The 18431-nt window shown below is 45.6% G+C and overlaps 2 protein-coding genes across 3 annotated transcripts; one reads left to right on the forward strand and one right to left on the reverse strand.

Moving 5' to 3' along the window:
- The first annotated feature begins 1384 nt into the window (after positions 1-1384).
- Positions 1385-10947, forward strand: LOC121295862 (ADP-ribosylation factor-binding protein GGA3-like). 2 transcript variants are annotated; one of them, XM_041220967.1, is made up of 17 exons: positions 1385-1431; positions 2544-2628; positions 3016-3091; positions 4802-4900; positions 5313-5436; positions 5852-5955; positions 6336-6416; positions 6697-6834; positions 7096-7177; positions 7271-7396; positions 7784-8041; positions 8140-8210; positions 8425-8675; positions 9031-9329; positions 9664-9833; positions 10067-10177; positions 10364-10947. In XM_041220967.1, the coding sequence occupies exons 1-17, from the start codon at positions 1392-1394 to the stop codon at positions 10472-10474; spliced, it is 2226 nt and encodes a 741-aa protein (XP_041076901.1). In that variant the 5' UTR covers positions 1385-1391; the 3' UTR covers positions 10475-10947. The 2 variants fall into 2 exon arrangements, with proteins under 2 accessions (XP_041076901.1, XP_041076902.1); XM_041220968.1 differs by lacking the exon at positions 1385-1431 and adding an exon at positions 1539-1557.
- A 912-nt stretch (positions 10948-11859) lies between these two features.
- Positions 11860-18302, reverse strand: LOC121295467 (nuclear pore complex protein Nup85-like; the record flags this gene model as incomplete). The annotated part of the gene is made up of 12 exons (XM_041220101.1): positions 11860-12054; positions 12407-12502; positions 12882-13033; positions 13186-13286; positions 13435-13552; positions 13929-14080; positions 14568-14633; positions 14734-14817; positions 14995-15101; positions 16857-16988; positions 17872-17994; positions 18108-18302. Coding segments are annotated over 12 exons (1428 nt in total), but the record flags the coding sequence as incomplete, so codon positions are not given.
- Between the last annotated feature and the right edge of the window lie 129 nt (positions 18303-18431).

Below are 18431 nucleotides of genomic sequence, written 5' to 3' on the forward strand. Positions count from 1 at the left end.
TGCCACACTACTGCCTGAAATCCTCCACTTGCGCCCCTTCTGTTCGGAGCGAAACGCAGCTCTGCAGCACTCGCCGGTGCAAAAACATTTAAAAACATTTCACTGTCAGAACCCTTCTCTCTAACTGCTGCTTCTGTCTCTGACATACAAACATACATTTGTGTCTAAAAAAATAACTCATATTTGTGTATACTGGGACTGACATTTACGCTATATATATATATATAGAGAGAGAGAGAGAGAGAGAGAGGAGAGAGAGAGAGAGAGAGAGAGAGAGATTTTTAAAATGCAGCAAGTTCCTGTACACAACTAAGCTTGATACGATTACAAGAATGTGGGTGTGGGGGTGTGTGGGTGTGGGTGTGTGGGTGTGGAGTGTGTGGTGTGTGTGTGGGAGTGTGTGTGTGTGGGTGTGGGTGGTGGGTGTGGGTGTGTGGGTGTGGGTGGGGGGGAGTGTGGGTGGGTGTTGTGGTGTGGGGGTGTGGGGGGAGTTGGGTGGAGTTGTGGGAGTGGTCTGAGTGGTGGGTGGGTTGGTGGGTGTGTGGGTGTGTGTGTGTGTGTGTGTGTGGGTGGGTGTGTGTGTGTGTGTGGGTGTGGGTTGTGTGTGTGTGGGGGTGTGTGTGGGAGTGTGTGGTGGGTGTGTGTGGGTGTGTGGGTGGGTGTGGGTGTTTGTGTGTGTGTGGGGGTGTGGGTGTGTGTGTGTGTGTGGGTGTGTGGGTGTGTGTGGGTGTGGGGTGGGTGTGGGTGTGGGTGTGGGGGTGGGGGTGTGTGGGGGTGTGGTGTGGGGGTGGGAGTGTGGGGGGGGGGTGTGGGATGTGGGGGGGTGGGGGTGTGTGGGTGTGTGTGTGTGGTGTGTGGTGTGTGTGGGTGTGCCCACACCTGGGTGGGAGTGTGGGTGGGTGGGGGGCCACCCTCACACCCACCCACAAACCCACACCCACCCCTCACCCCACCACCCCTTGTGGGTGGGTGTGTGGGGTGTGGGTGGGTGGGAGTGTGGGTGGGTGTGGGAGTGTGGGTGGGTGTGTGGGTGGGTGTGTTATCCATTGTCTCCCGTCTAAACCGCAGCATTGCCGCTGGCTCAGGAGCGTCACCTGCTGGAAATGAGGACTGTCTAGGGTGAGCTGTGTAATCCAATGGTACGGCTTGGCAATAATTCTTCATACATGGTCCCTGTTATTTAAACAGCAAGAAATAAAACTACCTCTCTGTTAACCTGTTTTGCTACTTATCTTTACTTTTTGTACAATAAAAAAATAACGAGAAGAAGAAGAACGAAGCATCCAAACTGAGCCAATAGCCTCCAGCAGGCGAGGGGTTAATCGAGGCGTGGCGACAAAATGAAAGTCGCGTTTGGATTTGGTTCTCGCGAGGTTTCCTGGGCTGTGGCTATGGCGAATGCGGAAGGAGAGACTCTGGAGTCCTGGCTTAGTGAGTATCAGGAAAGCAGGAAAGCAGGAAAACAGGAAAACAGGAAAACAGTGAAAGTGACAGCGCCGGTCTCTTTAAGCATTTACAGGCGGTGCGCACGGTGTCAGGGTGCCCCCGTCCAGAGAGGTGCTGCTAGAAGTAATTCATTTGCACATAGGTGTCGTATGGATTCGATAGAGCCGTCACTGTGTTACCATGTCGCTGAGAGATTATTACATTATTTATAACGAACTGTACTTGTCTCTGGTATAACAGACATGAAACGAAATTGTATTCCTAGTAGTCTTGGACTGAAACAATGCACTACTGTGTGTGTCCAAGGTTTTTGATGAAGTCTGCTCAATTATAAACTTATGAAGTGTATCACACAAACTGTACAACATGTCCCATTCATAGACGTGCACGTCAGATGTTTTTTTTTTTTTTTTAAATCACGATATGAATGTGAAATTCTGTTGCCACAGAGAATCCTTTAAGAATAGATCAGTAAGGTTTACCAGTGTTGTCAGTACTGCGGTACAGGCGTCATTATTCGGCTGTTGAATCAGTGATACAGTAATCTATGTATACGAGCCTTCAGGAGAGACTACGTGCAAGACAGGTGTTGTTAATATTAAAGAGTCAGTGATAACTCATTTCTAAACGCGAGTCATGCTCAACTGACCATCTTACCCGGGACTAAAGCTGAAACAAAACAGATCTTATTTTACTCGTTATCAGAGAAGAGCGGTTGGATGTTGTTGTTGAGCTGTGTTTGAATGTTTTTCCAGCTGATTTTCCTTATTCCATCACTGCTCTGAGCACTTTGAACACATGGAGGAGTAACGAGGAAAAATCATAAGCTTGCATTGTGCGCAGTAGAGCTTGCTTTTCAGATAGAAGCCCATGCAGTAAACTCACCAGTTTGGCTTTTACTTTGATTTGATGAAACCAGTGATGATTAACAATAGAAGTGCTTCCCTGTGAGGTGGATTTAGCTAAAAACTAATGGAATTGGTCACTCCTACCTATTTTTTTTTTTTGGCAATACAGTATTTCTAAATAAATCTGTGGCTAAATGATTGTGGCTTTCCTAATGGGTAAACCTTTCTTTTGTTTTCTGTACCCCCTAGATAAAGCCACTAACCCCTCCAACAGACAGGACGACTGGGAGTACATTATAGGATTCTGTGATCAAATCAATAAAGAATTAGAAGGGTATGTATGCTGGAACTGTTGTGGATGTGCTGGGTTTAGTGTAGGCACAAAGCGATTGTTGTTTCTGAGTGGAGATCTGCATGTTCCACTTTTTATTTTTAACTTGATGGTAAAGCTTGAAATCAGCATTTTTTTTTTTTTTTTTTTTTTTACAGTAAAAACTCACGGAAATCCAATATATATAGTAGATAACCAAGGCCATGCTTGATCAACAAAGAGAAACCTTATCCCTTTCTTGCACAGAGCTCCAATGTAGAATAAGCATAACATGGCTTTTTGCTTCGAAGCAAAACTGAGTCTGCAAGGAAGATGGTGTGGCTCACGGCATGCAAAACGTGTCACTTTTATAGATTGATTTATTTCTTTTTATTTTTTGTTTTTTTGCAGTCCACAGATAGCGGTGAGGTTGCTTGCTCATAAAATCCAGTCCCCTCAAGAATGGGAGGCAGTGCAGGCATTGACAGTAAGTAAGCCGCGTCCGATACAAATATATATAATTACACACACCCAGAGCAATGGATATTTACTGTGATTCTCAATGAAACAGCCTCGTCTGTCTGATCAGCCTCCAGTTACCCCCTTCTTTCAAATCCTATCACATTTGTGAAATCTGATTGCGTACATAACCAGTAAGACACAATGTGGATCCCTGTTGGGAGCGGACAATGGGAACTGTGTTGGCTCTCTGAAGATGATCCACAATGATGAAGTGACTCTGCCTGCAGAGGGGCTCTGAATATTTATTCCAGGGGGTAGAACACCAGTCACGTACTGTTTATGAATTCATATCTATTATCGCTTTAACTTTATTAAAATATTTAATGCAGTGTTTGTTGTTAATGATCTTTTCTCAGGTTAATAGAAAATGCATACATTGAAAAAAAAGGGTCTTGTTAAAATCGTCTGGGTCATTATTACAATAAATCACTTTAGCAAACAAATATCAAATGTCAGGTGGTTGAGATTTGGTGTGCTGCTCCAGAGTATCATAAGAAGCCAATACACAGAGTTACCACAGGGGGGTGCTGGGGGACGGCACCGATATTTACTTGGGTATGCGCTGTTTTCTGTATAGTTTCATATAATGGTGTATACTAGGGATGGGTCAGTGTGTTCGATTACACGAAAATAAAAAATAAAAAACCTGTTCAAATAGCATGTTAAACCCTGCGCATTCATGTAAATGAGATTGGCATATTAAACGTAAGGACCCTAATTATTCATGCAGTGCTTGTAACAGCAAAGTTCTACAGTAAACGTATTCTTTGAAATTGTCAAACGCTGTTCAAATCGCATGTAACCCCTGGCATTACAATGAGCACATTAATCCGGTTTTGTTGCCATGTTTTCAGCTAATGTTAACAGATCCCCCATAACCCCCCCCCCCCCCCCCCCCCCCCCCCCCCCCCCCCACCCCCCCCCCCCACAACCCCCCCCCCCCCACCCCCCCCCCCCCCCCCCCCCCCCCCCCCACCCCCCCCCCCCCCCCACCCCAACCCCCCCCCCCCCCCCCCACTGTAATGACGGCACCCAGTCGTGAAACAGCTTCCGGGAGCACAGCTAACTTTAACTTTGCAAACAAAGCGATATAGCAAGTGCTGAAAAGGAAGCCTAACTTTAGTAACGTTGCAATTAGAAAGCTAATGTAGCTACTTACTCAATGCTAAGCAGAACACCGCAATGACGTGGAAGTAGTTTTTTAACTCTGTGGACAGCAGTACAATGTAAAACATCTACTGTTGACTTTCTGTGAATGGATGGAGTAACGTCAGCATTTGCACTGACCATTACAAGTACAACCAGGTGTCCTTGTTTTGAATTATTTACAGGTTACTGAATAAATCAAGTAACTTGCACAAAGAAACCTCGTTTTGGACATTGTTTATACCTTGGTGAAGCCGGCCGGCTCCTCCGAAGAGTAAAGTTAAACTTTAGCAGCTTGCACTTTTGATGCTGTCTGCTGTAGTGCACATGCGTATTTGCCTTTTATTCTTTGTTTTGGGTATTCGAATACATGAAAATGTTGGTCCCCATGTATTGGAATAGAAAAACATTTGAAATTCCCATCCGTAGAGTATACATCTGCATCCGTATTTCCTATAAAAAATATAATTGCAGTGCTAATATTGCTTTTGTTTTGTGTTTTAATAATCGTGAAAGTGTTGCATTTCAGGTATTGGAAGCTTGCATGAAGAACTGCGGAAGAAGATTCCATAACGAAGTTGGAAAATTTCGATTTTTAAATGAATTAATCAAAGTAGTCTCGCCCAAGGTAAGTCTGGAGGCAGTTGTGTTTTAGTTGCTGTTACACTGTTGGAGGAATAAAAGACAGAAGGAAAAAAAAAAACAGTACAATACAACCAAGAACTATCAGATTACTGTGCTCCTAAACTGAGTAATCAATTCTTTCTCTTGACTGTATGCAGATAAAGCACTAAAGCAAACTAGGAAATGATCTTTCCGCTGAAAACTGTTGTCACAGCAGCCCTGTGCCGAGGGTGACCATGTGACTCCAGATTCACTTACACAGTTTGGCATGTGTTAGTACTGCATCTCTTAAACGATAGAAATGAGTAACAGCTACCTGAATGCATTGGATTGTGAGGTTAAAAAGCACTGTCCTGGTGAAACCGGAGCCCCTTAGCCACCCTGCCCATGCATTGTCCTTTCTGCTCTCGTTTCAGTACCTTGGCGACAGGGTGTCGGAGAAGGTGAAGAGGAAAGTCATTGAAATGCTGTACAGCTGGGCAGTGGCCCTGCCGGACGAAGCCAAAATTAACGAGGCCTATCAGATGCTGAAGAGGCAAGGTATGAGCGTCTCGTTCACTCCTTCGTTCCTGTCCCTCAGCAAGCGCAGGGATGGGAGTAAGACTCCTGTTGCATAGCAGCTACACCCATTCCAGGTTTTAATACATGCTTGATTAGCCACAGTGTGTAGGTAACACGCTCAGGCGTGTCTTATTAAATCCACAGTGAAACCAGGAATGGATCAAACCGCTTTGCAATGGAAGTCTTATTAACGTCCCTATAGTGGTCTCTGGATGCCTGTACCAATCCCAAGCTTGCAGCTCGTTGACCAGCACACATGCTACTGACCATGTATAAAATAATACGTTCGAAAGTTTATTTTACAGCCTGGCTGTCTTCATTTTATTATGTGTCGTTATAGGTTTTAATATTGGTAGTAAATGTTTAGACGCTGATTGCATGTCTGTCCTTGCAGGTATTGTATCCTGTGATCCAGAGATCCCTGTAGATAATACTCTCATTCCATCACCCCCGACACGCCCCAAAAACCCAGTGTTCGAGGATGAAGAAAAGAGTAAGGTGGGGTCTGCCAGGACTGCTGTTTCACACGGGTTCATTCTTCCACTATGCAACAAGGAGACCTCGAAGACGTTCAGTCATTGCCCTACATATTTTTTCTAGAGCACAATAACTTACACAAAATAAGAGGGTGTTTATTCTGATTAATATTATGGTGCAATATCCAAAACGGAATATTTATTTATATAAAATCAGTCAGTATCCTTTACATTCCGGGTAGAGGCATACATTTCTGATTATCTATTTCTGCAGTGCTGTGTTATCAGAGGAAGGAGGTGGTGATGTTGCTTCTGTAAAGCTTTAAACATTCTGATTCCTGAGTCCTCCAGGTGTTTAGTTGCTGTTTTGAGTGAAGTGTCTGCTGCCTGCTGTCATTGCAGCTACTGGCTGAGCTGCTGAAAAGCAAAAACCCAGAGGATCTGCAGGAGGCTAACAGGCTCATTAAGAACATGGTGAAAGAGGTAAGAGAGTGCCATGGGGTGGACTGTAGCACTGCGCAAGAACACAGCAACATGGAGCAAAATCTACTGGTGCAGGAGCTGGAGCTACGCTGTAAACATCTGCTGCATTTCTTTAAATACGTGTACCTGGAGCAAAATTATGTTAATGCATGGAGCTCCAGCTCCACAATCACAGCGCTGCGTGCATGTTACAGTAAGCATTATTAAATGGTGATTTGGAGACAGCGGAGGTTCTGCAGGCGCTCTCACTGCTGCATGTGCTTCTCTGTCCTCTCTGCAGGATGAAGCCCGGATGCAGAAGGTAACGAAACGCGTGAACGCACTGGAGGAGGTCAATAACAACGTGAAACTCCTCAATGAAATGCTGACCCACTTCAACAGAGAGGAGTCTTCGGAAGCAGACCGGGAGCTTATAAAGGCAGGTGTCATTCTGAAGGCTGCAAGGCTATGAAGGGGCACAAATCTACCGGCATAGAAGTGTTTCATTTTCTAAGTTTAATTGAGCTTCTGCTGTTGGTCTCCTACCAAGCAAGGTCTTTGGGGACCATGCAACATTATCAACCCTGATTTTGATGTTGAAGATTGATACATTTAACTAACCACGCATAACACGAACCTGCTTATAACAATCTATATATTTAGTAGGTTTTACTTTATATATGTGCATGATGTATTCCAGGAGCTGTACGAACGCTGTGATAAGATGAGATGTAATGTATTCAAATTAGCCACGGAGACGGAGGACAACGACAACAGTTTAGGTAAAGCTGCGGCTGTCTTGCAATTGCCAACCACATCGCCGCCGCGCTTCGCCTGCACGTTATTGAACGCTGGGTTTCTGCTTTGTTTTGTAGGTGACATCCTCCAAGCAAGCGATGATCTGTCACGTGGAATAAATTCCTACAAGAAGATTGTTGAAGGACAGACTGTCAATGGAGAGACTGACCTTCCTGGATCAGCAAATACGGACAATAAAATTGGTTTGTCCCAGTTATTTGCAGTACAAAATGTGAATTATATTTTTATAAACACAAAACATGTGGTTTTGTGTTTATTTGTTTTGGCCGTCCGATCAGTTTTATTAAGTCTTTGCTGTGCAGAAAATATTTCCCAATTTCAATAATTATCAAATTTGTTTAATTCATGTGCACTATAATTTAGAAGGGTCCTTCCCTAATATTTGAAAGTAATTATTATTATTTTTTTTTTTGATGTGCAAGTCAGATAATAATGAAGCCACGCAGTGTTTATTGAATTGCTGTACAGGTGTAGCACACCTTGTTTTTGAACTGTAAGTCTTGTTTGTTTTATATATAAAAATGTCAGACGAGTCAATGGAAGGTTTTGTGTTGTCCTCTGTTCTCCAGGCAGTAAGGGTAGCAGAAACACAGAGACCTTGATTGACCTGGATGAGCTCGACATTCCCAGCCCGTCCTTTTCAGAGCCAGCTCCGCCTCCTGCACCTGCTCCAGCCTATCCGCTGCTGGCCCCAGCGATCCCAGTTCTGCCCCCTCCCCCTCACCTGCAGACTTCCACTCGGAGCCGATCCTCCGGCCACACCGAGAAAACAGCCCCCCAGGCCAGTGGCGCCCTCTCCCTGCTGGATGAGGAACTGCTGTCTCTGGGTAACTGCCTGCACTCCAGTACTGCGCTGTAAACCTTTAAGTGCTTCATTGTGTTGCACATACAGAGTATTTTAATGCTTGCCTGCTTCCCTTTGCAGGGTTAAATGATCCAGTACCCACTTTGAACAATGGAAAGGAGGGTACACTTAAACAGTCGACCACATTACAGGTAACACTGCGAGCATCCACAGACTTTTATTCAAGTGTCTTATTTGTTTGACTTATTTAACATTTTAAAAAGCCCCTGGTAGAGTATTGGAACCCCCAAAACAAATGTAATTATTATTATTCAAATAAATTAAAAATAAAAAACACCCAAGTGGGTGTCAGGGATTGTAATGTAGAAGACTTGACTTTTTGATTTTTCTCTTTCCATCTCCCAGGCCTCCGACAGCGGGTTAGACTTCTTCAACAGCAAGCCTCTGTCTGGGGCAGCTGCTCTGTATGCTGGGCCGATGTTCCCTGCAGCCCCTGTGTCCCGCATTGCTCCTTGTAGTTACCCGGCCGCTCCCTCCTTGCCCAGGTCCGGCCCGGCCCCGTTCCTGTTCCCGGGGGCTGGGCTGCAGGCAGCGCCTCACCCCGAGAGTCAAGCCTTGCAGGATCTCAGCATGCTGGACCTGGGGGAACCAGTGGGGTAAATCACTCCTTCCCAGTCCAATCAGTTTGTAGGGTGAACTGTCGATTTGAAGTGTTGAGTAGTTTGATTGTGTGTTCTTAACACAGGGATGTACATACTGGAGGAGGTGGAGGGGGAGACCGCACAGGTTAATGTTACAAAATGATTAAAAGTGAAGTTGCTTGTTGCATATATTATAATTGATTAATGGTTTTCTGATGCAAGTGTCTCTCTTCATAAAAAAAAAAACCTCCCTATGTTTTTATGTATTCAACCAGAATGATGGAATGGGAAATGGCTTCCCAGTTGTTTGTCTGTTCAGCTGACAGCAAGACTTCATGATTTATGTTTTATTTTGTATCTTCTCATTAAGGCTGCCTGCCCAGTTAAAGCCAGAGCCCATGGTCTGTCTGGGAGCTTCCTCCAGTGCTGATTCCTCTTCTATCTTGGGGTTTCCTGGTCCCCCCGCCACCACGGCCCCTATTCCTGCTGCATGCATGGACACCCCCGTCTCCCACGCCATGGTCCAGGCCATGGCTTCCTCATCGGCCCCCGGCAGCCCCCTCTTCTGCTCCCTTTCCCCCCTCCACCCGACGATCCAGGGGAGCCCTGCAAGGGGGCCCGATGCTTCACTCGCCAGCGTTCACGTGCAGCTGGACTCCATCAAACCCAGTGAGTCCCAGAGACCCTCCCTCTGCTTGTACCAAGGCTGGGAAAGCTCTGAAACTTTAAACACTGAACGAAAGTATAAATCCTAAACGGCATAGTATTTTGCTGAACGTTAAACCAAAAATGTCCTGTTTATTTAAGAGGGTCTTGCATTAGTCGTTGCATATTTTTTCCAAAGGTTTAATCATTGTAAAGATGACCTTAAATACTAAATCAAGTCTAGGTTTTCATTGGAAATGTGTATGCTAGTTTAACATTGAACGAATGCAGGTTGTTGTTTTTGCTAACGCTGCTGCTGCTGCTTATCTCTGTCCTTCTCCTCCTATCCCTACCCCAGGCAAGGTCCTGCCTGTTACAGCCTATGATAAGAATGGGGTTCGGGTGCTGATGCACTTCTCTTCGGAGTGCCCCCCAGGTAGACCGGATGTGCTGGTGATTGTGGTGACGATGCTGAACACAGCCCCCCTCCCCGTCCAGAACGTAGTCCTGCAGGCTGCGGTGCCCAAGGTGAGAGTCGGCTTCTTTGTATTATGTGGTGATCGTGTCCCTCGGTCTATCCGTCTGTCACATTCATGGTGAACACGATAACAGCCTCCTTCTGCTTATTGCATCTCCATTCCTCTGATTGCATCTGACTGTAATCCAGTTAAGAGCAATGTGTAGGACAGTTCATCCAGTGAGACGGGTCAGTTTTACACATTTTGAGTGCTCTCTTTATTTCTTTGTCTTCCTGACTCAAGTCGATGAAGGTCAAACTGCAGCCCCCATCGGAAACAGAACTGGCTCCTTTCAACCCCATCCTGCCCCCAGCCACCATCACACAGGTCATGCTGCTAGCAAACCCAATGAAGGTAGGGGGCCAGTACATGGGTGTTCAAAAAGCATCTGGCATCTTGTTATGCTACTACTTGCAGAAACAAAATCAGAGAAACACTAATAAGGTGCAGCATAACTATCAAACAATTAAAAAAGTCAGCAGTGTGCCCCAGTTAAATCTGGGATATTTAATACTTTTGCCCCTTCTTGCTTTCACACAGGAAAAGGTGAGACTGCGGTACAAGCTGACGTTTACACTGGGTGACCAGGTCTGTACAGAGGCCGGAGAAGTGGACCAGTTTCCACCGGCAGAAAAATGGGGTTATCTATAGCACAGGCACTGAAGGACGGGACCCATCCCCCCCCATGACACGGCAATGGATGGGACTTTGTTGACTTCAAATAGCTGAGCCAGAATCGATCCATTAATGAATGTTTTTTCTTAGGAAGCAAGTGCTACTACTGTTACAAAATCCATTGTGTATCTACTTGTCTCTATGTTTTCAATTTAATTTATATACTTTTTTTTTTTAACTCTGTTCCCCTAAACTGTTAGCCCTTGGCTAGACTGTACAAGGCAGGTTCCATTAATGGGAGACCCCACTGAACCATTAACTCCTAGAGTGTGTGTAAGGGTGACGAGAAAATCGTTTTCAAATTCATATCTGCACCTACAAAAGAAATCCCACCGACGACAGCTGAAGAGGAACATAATGCTTAACGTGGTTCTCACGGTGACAGGCTAGCATGTGATATGTTGCACAGGGTGCCAAATATCAATAAACAGTCCCCCCCCCCCCCCCCCCCCCCCCCAAAAAAAAATGCCGGGTAGGGATTGCAGTACAGCAGTTGGTGCTGTACAATAATTGCATTGTCAGTGTTGTGTAGAGATGGCGCTGTGACTGATTGGGACTGCAAATTCAGAGGATCTGTCTGCAACAGCATCTCACGCTAGAGTGGAAGAACAGGTGTTATAAGTAAACTGTATCTGAAGTCAAGGGGGAGATTAAGAAAGCGTTCAAAGCTAGCGTTTGCTATCCTGTTCGGTTTTGCTGGTACTGCAGTACCAAAGCCATCATTCTGCCCCCCTGGTGTTTCTATTTCTTACACTGTGGTAGGAGCCCTTTGCTGTCGGCACTGTGACGTGTTTAATGGAAGAAGCTGAAATGCTGTTCTGTATAATGTTGTATTTATTGTCTTTTAGAGATGCTTAACTTGTGAGGTGCAGCTTGCCATGACAGAAAGCTAACGAAAGTGTACATATTTAAACGTTCTTAGTTGTTCCGCTGCATGAAGAATTAAAGCGTCTTCATTTTAAAAACTACTACGTGATCGTAATGGCTTTTTTCTTCTTCTCTGAACCTGGTCGAGCACCCAGATTAGATAAAACAATGATAGCAGTGCCAGCGACATAATAAAGAACAGCGCTGACTCCACCCTGAACTTTGAATTAATGCAGACTCCACATACATACTGCTGTGGAGAGCAAATTCATCCATGACCACCATCCTTGCCAAGCTGGGGAAAAACAATCTTGAGGCTACAAGGGTACCTGAGCAAGTACCTGAGCTGCCATTGAGTCAAGACTGCCAGTACTGCCAAACGGGTACACACACACACACACACACACTCCCAGACCTGTGCCAGTCATGTATTTCTGCGAGAGAAAACAAGGAAATGTTTCTGCAGAACAATAATAACTTTATTACCAAAGACATAAGAAGGCATCCTGCATTTATTTATTTCTGAAAAAAGATGCGGCTGGGCTTTATATACAGGTTTTGTAAAATGTAGAAAAGTTGGTTTGTGTTTATAAGGAGTCCACTGTCCCCTCCTTTACGATGGCTGCAGCCAGGTTCCGTGCCAACGCAAGGCGGAGAAGCTCCACTTTGGTGGTTTCTATATCTTCCTCCTGTGGTGAAACAGATACATTTAATCACAGAAATCTTTTTTTTTTTTAATTATATATATTATTTCCAAATTAAATATGATTAGGATATAAAAAATAACATCCTAGAAGATCCAGTTATTGTAATTGAAGTGGCGCTGGTGTTGCTCCAGACTGCATTAAGCTTTAGTCTAAACCACTTTGTTTTCTAGTTACCTATGGAAAGGTTGTACTGAAGTTAAGTAGTTCTGCTTTATCTTAACGATCTGCTGTGTGTGTGCAGACTGGTGGAAATAAACTTGTACCCACTTCTCCAAACTGCAGCTCTGAAACTAATACACAGGTTCTCTATTTATTATTACTTATTTAGTCTTACCTGAACGGTACATTTGTCACTGGGCTCAGTCTTGCCTGACGTCAGCTCCTCCAGGCAGTGCATCAGCTCGTACGTTTGATCTGCTGAAAATATCACCTTAAAACAAAAAACAAAAATGTTTTAAACACCCTGTTTACATCCTAAAAACATTATGCATGCAAAACCCTTAACGAAAAGCAACAGTGTACACTTTAGCTAATGCATTTAGGCCTAGTTTCATATTTCCAGATTAGCGCTAATCTTGGGCTCCCTAATGTTAATTTAGGTAAAGTAATCCAAGACGAGTGCTAATTGACGTCTGTGAAACCAGCCGTTTGCCTGCAATGCTTTTACACCTTCAGAACATCAAAACTACACAAAGCCTTTACAGATACTCTCAAATAGAGCTGCAAACACACACGCACGTTATGTTTGACACTCATACACTATGATCACAAATTTGATCTCCTAAATTCTCGATCGTGCCGATACGGACCTGTTTCTGCTCCAGCAGGGGCAGTGCATCAGTAAGGAGGGTCATCCAGAAGCTACGGGGGGCAATTCTGGCCGTCATGAGCGACAGCAGCAGCTTGGCAGCCTCAGCGAACCTCTTCTCTCCGTACAGCTTGTGGAACTCGCGGTACTTCCCTGGAAACGAGCAACAAGGGAATTCATCAAGAACGCAACAACAAAGGTAACAAGGTAACTGTAGCCTGAACCCTCTCTGTTTAGAAGATTTGTTAGTAGAGGGGAATATCAAAAGAAGCACAAGAGATTGGCGCTCCTGTTGAAGTACGTACCTAAGAAGGTGAGCCGGTCGCTGAGCAGCATGGCAGACCCCAGATTGTCGATGAGGTCCAGGTCAGAGAAGGTGCCCCGAGCACAATAATCCTGCAGAAACCTGGAGAGGCAGGACGGGGAGCAATTAATGAAAGCAGGCAAGGACAAAATGAATGGAGAAAAAGAGCCTGCACTTTGGTAGGGGAATGGTTGTCATGATGAAGTTCTGACTAAACTTCCATGTGCAGAGGGAGGGGAGGGTGATGAACCTGTCGGAGATGAGGGTGGCGAAGGCAGCGTCTTTAGCTCGGATGCTCCAGGACAGCGCCGAGCCCAGCCGGTTGTTTCGCACGGCTTTCTTCGCCATGATCTTGCAGATGCTGCGCACTGCAGAAACAGAACCGGGTTAGGGAATTACCCTCAGGGTCGAGGGGCGTTTTACAACTAAAATACCCCACCCACCCTTTGAAGTTTTCTAGATATATATATTTCCATCAATATAGTTTATCTGACAAAGAGACACAAAAAGGTTCCTGCTTGGACAGTTCCAGTAAAACTAAAGAATCGTGTCTGTCAATAAAAAAATAAATAAAAAATACTGTATAAACCCTGCCTTACCTTGCAATGCTGTATAAACCCTGCCTTACCTTGCAATGCTGTATAAACCCTGCCTTACCTTGCAATGCTGTATAAACCCTGCCTTACCTTGCAATGCTGTATAAACCCTGCCTTACCTTGCAATGCTGTATAAACCCTGCCTTACCTTGCTCTGCCAGCTGCCTCTGCTCACAGATCCGCAGCACCTTGAGGGCCTTGCGTTCTGTGTCCAGGGGAACCCTCTCGATTTGCAGCTCCAGGTATATCCTCCCAAACTCCGGGCAGTGATCGAAGTAATCCACTGCCAGCTGCCACAGGCTGGGACACACACACACACACACGTGTCAGGACAGAGACGCACAGTACACTGTGCTGCCACACGCTTATTGATAATAATTACTGTGTAAATCTGAGCCATTGAGCCATATTCACAAAGCACTTACCACCACCAGAAAATAGGTTTGTTTAGATCTCAGGCAGCATGGTTAAAATTGGTGAGTTGGGGGGAGGTCGCATAGAAATCATAGTAAGGGTGGTGAGGGTTTGTGTTACGGTCAGCAAACTGGATTTTCCACTTTCCCTTATGGAAACATGCTGAAAATACGCCTTTGTTTAAAGTTAAACATAAGTGAGACGTAATATGAAAACAAATGAAAAGGGAAAATACAAAATGGGTGTGATTACAGTACCTTTCTATCATTAAAAAAGTCATGCCTCATCACAGAATAGGGAAAAACAAGGACCAATTCAATTTTGAATAGCAACAGGAGTACAGAAGCACAGCTCCCAAGAACGGGCGCCTTACCTGTGATGTGTGAACAGCCCCGACGCATATTCCAAGAGGAGGAACTCTCTCAGATTGGAGCCAAAGCTGGGAAAGAGACATCACAGGAATTACATCTCATGAAAGAACAGAAGCAGCAGCTAAGCCAGCCCAGGACTTGCCTGTGTAAATATAAACGCATACTCACTGAAGGTTGTGGGACTGCAGGAGTTTGCAGTGGTCCAGCAGGTCTGTCAAATGGGCTACAAACCACCAGTTACTGAGAGCAATGCTGTTGGAAGAAGAGATGAAAACTACACTTTAACCACGGGTGACAGACAGCAGTGTAAAACTGAACCCCACTACTGTGCTCTGAATTGTGAACATCATACCACTTGTTCTGGTTGCACCTCGCATACAAGCTAAGGCACGCGCTGCTGCGGACAGGCACACTGGCTGGATAGCTCACCTGCAGTCCTTGATGACCTGGTGAATGTCAAACTCGAAGGCAGCCAGGAGGATGCTGTCCAGCGGCTCAGGGGCACTCCGGTTATCCAGGAACAAATCCATGCTGGACTGAAAAGCCAATGAGATACCTGGATTTTAACATCACCACCCTGACTCTTCCCACTGTTTTCTGATTGTGTTTAGTGACACAGCCAACGTTCCAAAGTTTTGCTATGCTGAACATACCTTTGTCAAGGGCTTTTGATGCCATGGTAACTATACTCATTTATTTCTATTTAAATACATTTATGTCCTTGTGATGTTATTCACCACATAATTCATTATCTAACATACTGTACATATATATACACACACACACACTAAAATCAGACATGCTGTTCCCAAGATACAGCCTTTAATAGCAGCCAGTAGAAACTAGAAAAATATTCCACAATGATGTAGAATACGAGTGGCTGCAGTTGGACGCAGGTAAAGCGGTCAAGTTAAAGAGTAAAGCAGCGGGACTCCGAAAAATACAGCGTACAACTTTTTACACTTACAACGTTTCAAAACTCTTTTTAAAATGTCAGCTCGTGTCCTCTAATCGCTGCAGGAAACAGAAGCGACAGGTCCGTTATTTAAACAGTTGAGGCAGCACGCGGGGACGTGGAACGGAACCCCACTGCTCCGATTCACTGCCGCAACTCTTGGAATTCAATACTCAGAGTGTGGCTGGGGTTATCAGTACCTGTGCGTAGCGGTGGAGCTCTGTGGGTTTCACAGAGGGGTGTGCGTACAGAAGCAGTATCTCTGCAGTACCTGTGCGTAGCGGTGGAGCTCTGTGGGTTTCACAGAGGGGTGTGCGTACAGAAGCAGTATCTCTGCAGTACCTGTGCGTAGCGGTGGAGCTCTGTGGGTTTCACAGAGGGGTGTGCGTACAGAAGCAGTATCTCTGCAGTACCTGTGCGTAGCGGTGGAGCTCTGTGGGTTTCACAGAGGGGTGTGCGTACAGAAGCAGTATCTCTGCAGTACCTGTGCGTAGCGGTGGAGCTCTGTGGGTTTCACAGAGGGGTGTGCGTACAGAAGCAGTATCTCTGCAGTACCTGTGCGTAGCGGTGGAGCTCTGTGGGTTTCACAGAGGGGTGTGCGTACAGAAGCAGTATCTCTGCAGTACCTGTGCGTAGCGGTGGAGCTCTGTGGGTTTCACAGAGGGGTGTGCGTACAGAAGCAGTATCTCTGCAGTACCTGTGCGTAGCGGTGGAGCTCTGTGGGTTTCACAGAGGGGTGTGCGTACAGAAGCAGTATCTCTGCAGTACCTGTGCGTAGCGGTGGAGCTCTGTGGGTTTCACAGAGGGGTGTGCGTACAGAAGCAGTATCTCTGCAGTACCTGTGCGTAGCGGTGGAGCTCTGTGGGTTTCACAGAGGGGTGTGCGTACAGAAGCAGTATCTCTGCAGTACCTGTGCGTAGCGGTGGAGCTCTGTGGGTTTCACAGAGGGGTGTGCGTACAGAAGCAGTATCTCTGCAGTACCTGTGCGTAGCGGTGGAGCTCTGTGGGTTTCACAGAGGGGTGTGCGTACAGAAGCAGTATCTCTGCAGTACCTGTGCGTAGCGGTGGAGCTCTGTGGGTTTCACAGAGGGGTGTGCGTACAGAAGCAGTATCTCTGCAGTACCTGTGCGTAGCGGTGGAGCTCTGTGGGTTTCACAGAGGGGTGTGCGTACATAAGCAGTATCTCTGCAGTACCTGTGCGTAGCGGTGGAGCTCTGTGGGTTTCACAGAGGGGTGTGTGTACAGAAGCAGTATCTCTGCAGTACCTGTGCGTAGCAGTGGAGCTCTGTGGGTTTCACAGAGGGGTGTGTGTACAGAAGCAGTATCTCTGCAGTACCTGTGCGTAGTAGTGGAGCTCTGTGGGTTTCACAGAGGGGTGTGTGTACAGAAGTCTGCTCACAAGGAGGTGGTACCAAGTGGAAAGCTGCTCCTTCTGGTTCAGCAGAGTCTCTTCATGACCTAGAAGAATCTAGAAAAGAATAAAAACAATAACATATATGTAATGTGTACTATTATTTTTTTATGCTTGACCTACAGCATGCGTGAGCATGTGTACACGCAGCTGTATTTGCGTAAGCCATGTGCACTCAGGAGTGAGTCTGTAGGAAAGCTGATAATGCGTCACTAACAATGGCAGCGATTATAACCCCAAGGAGATTAAATGTTTTAGAACAACTTGTTCAGTTTCTGCTTAATTGGTTTAACTGGTTTAAAGATGTTCAGAGGTTTACATGAAAAAGTGTGGGGTTTTTTTTTTTATTGTTTTTCTTGGGAATAGAAATCAGTTTATTAAATTAATTCTACATTGAGAGAATCTATGAAAATGTGTGTCTTTGCCCTGGACTTTACGATTACTCATTAATCATTTAGCAGACACTTTTATCCAAAGCGACTTAGAGACAAAGGAGTGAACTAACAAGCCCCTTTCTTTAACCACTGGTCCTCCAAGCCTCTTGCTGGGCAGTGTGAATGGAAGTGTGATGTTCTGGTTGGGCAGTGTGAATGGCTGTGTGGTTTGTCTAATATATAAATACATCTTATTTTACCAATGTATAGAAACTGTAGCATGCACTGCCATACAGAGACTGGTACACAACTGTGGCACATGGGAGTGAATATACTAGTTTGTTTATTTGAGAAATTATACATAAAGGATGTTAAGTGATTTGATCAAGGTCACACACACAGAGAGTCAGTGGTTGAGCTAGGATTGAACCAGAAACCTCCTGGGAGCAAGCCACTTTCTTTAAGTTCTGGACCACCAAGTCTCATTAAATTCTAAACGGTTCTCAAGTGCCTGCAAGCTGCACAATGAAGCCAGTGTTGCGGGTGCTGTTTGCTGCTCTGCTCACCTTGCAGATTGTCTCCAGGTTGGAGTTGGAGCTGAAGGACCCATCCTGCAAGTGCAGCTCACACTCCTCGTGCCAGTGCCTCCACTTCAAATCAAACTCCGTCAGCGTCTGACTGCCAGCCGGCTGAAGAGAGATTTGAAAATTTGTCAGCAGTGGTATGCATTATAAAACAAAGTTAAAGACAAATTCCAAATGAAAATGAATTCAACATAGAAGTCGTCCAATGCCGTACATACATTGAAGACTGGCATTTTCTTCATGAGGCTGTCCAGGGTTTTGAACATGCTTCTGGCTGCTGGCTGCTGGCTTGCCTGCTTGGCCAGCATTTGCCTGGCCTCATCCATCCGTCCCTGCAGCACGTAGCAGATCACCTGCAGCAACAACAGAGCAACGGGCACGGTCAGGGCAAGAGAGAGAGAGGGATCGAAGCAAGACCGGAGCAGCAAGCACAGTCACAGCGTGGAACAGGAGAGGGGCCAGAGAAACAGAGTGAGGAAGACAGACCAAGAGAGAGAAAGGGGGGAGCAAGACATGGAACACAACATTGGGGGGGTGGGCAA

Source organism: Polyodon spathula, chromosome 20, assembly GCF_017654505.1.
Source record: "Polyodon spathula isolate WHYD16114869_AA chromosome 20, ASM1765450v1, whole genome shotgun sequence".
Classification (NCBI taxonomy): Eukaryota; Metazoa; Chordata; class Actinopteri; order Acipenseriformes; family Polyodontidae; genus Polyodon; species Polyodon spathula.

Excerpts from the sequence above, each read along its gene's own strand:
- LOC121295862 (XM_041220967.1), top strand. The coding sequence starts at position 1,392 with ATGGCGAATGCGGAAGGAGAGACTCTGGAGTCCTGGCTTA. Across the intron at positions 8,676-9,030 it reads GACCTGGGGGAACCAGTGGG|GCTGCCTGCCCAGTTAAAGC; the intron begins GTAAATCACTCC and ends CTTCTCATTAAG. Across the intron at positions 10,178-10,363 it reads TGCTAGCAAACCCAATGAAG|GAAAAGGTGAGACTGCGGTA; the intron begins GTAGGGGGCCAG and ends GCTTTCACACAG.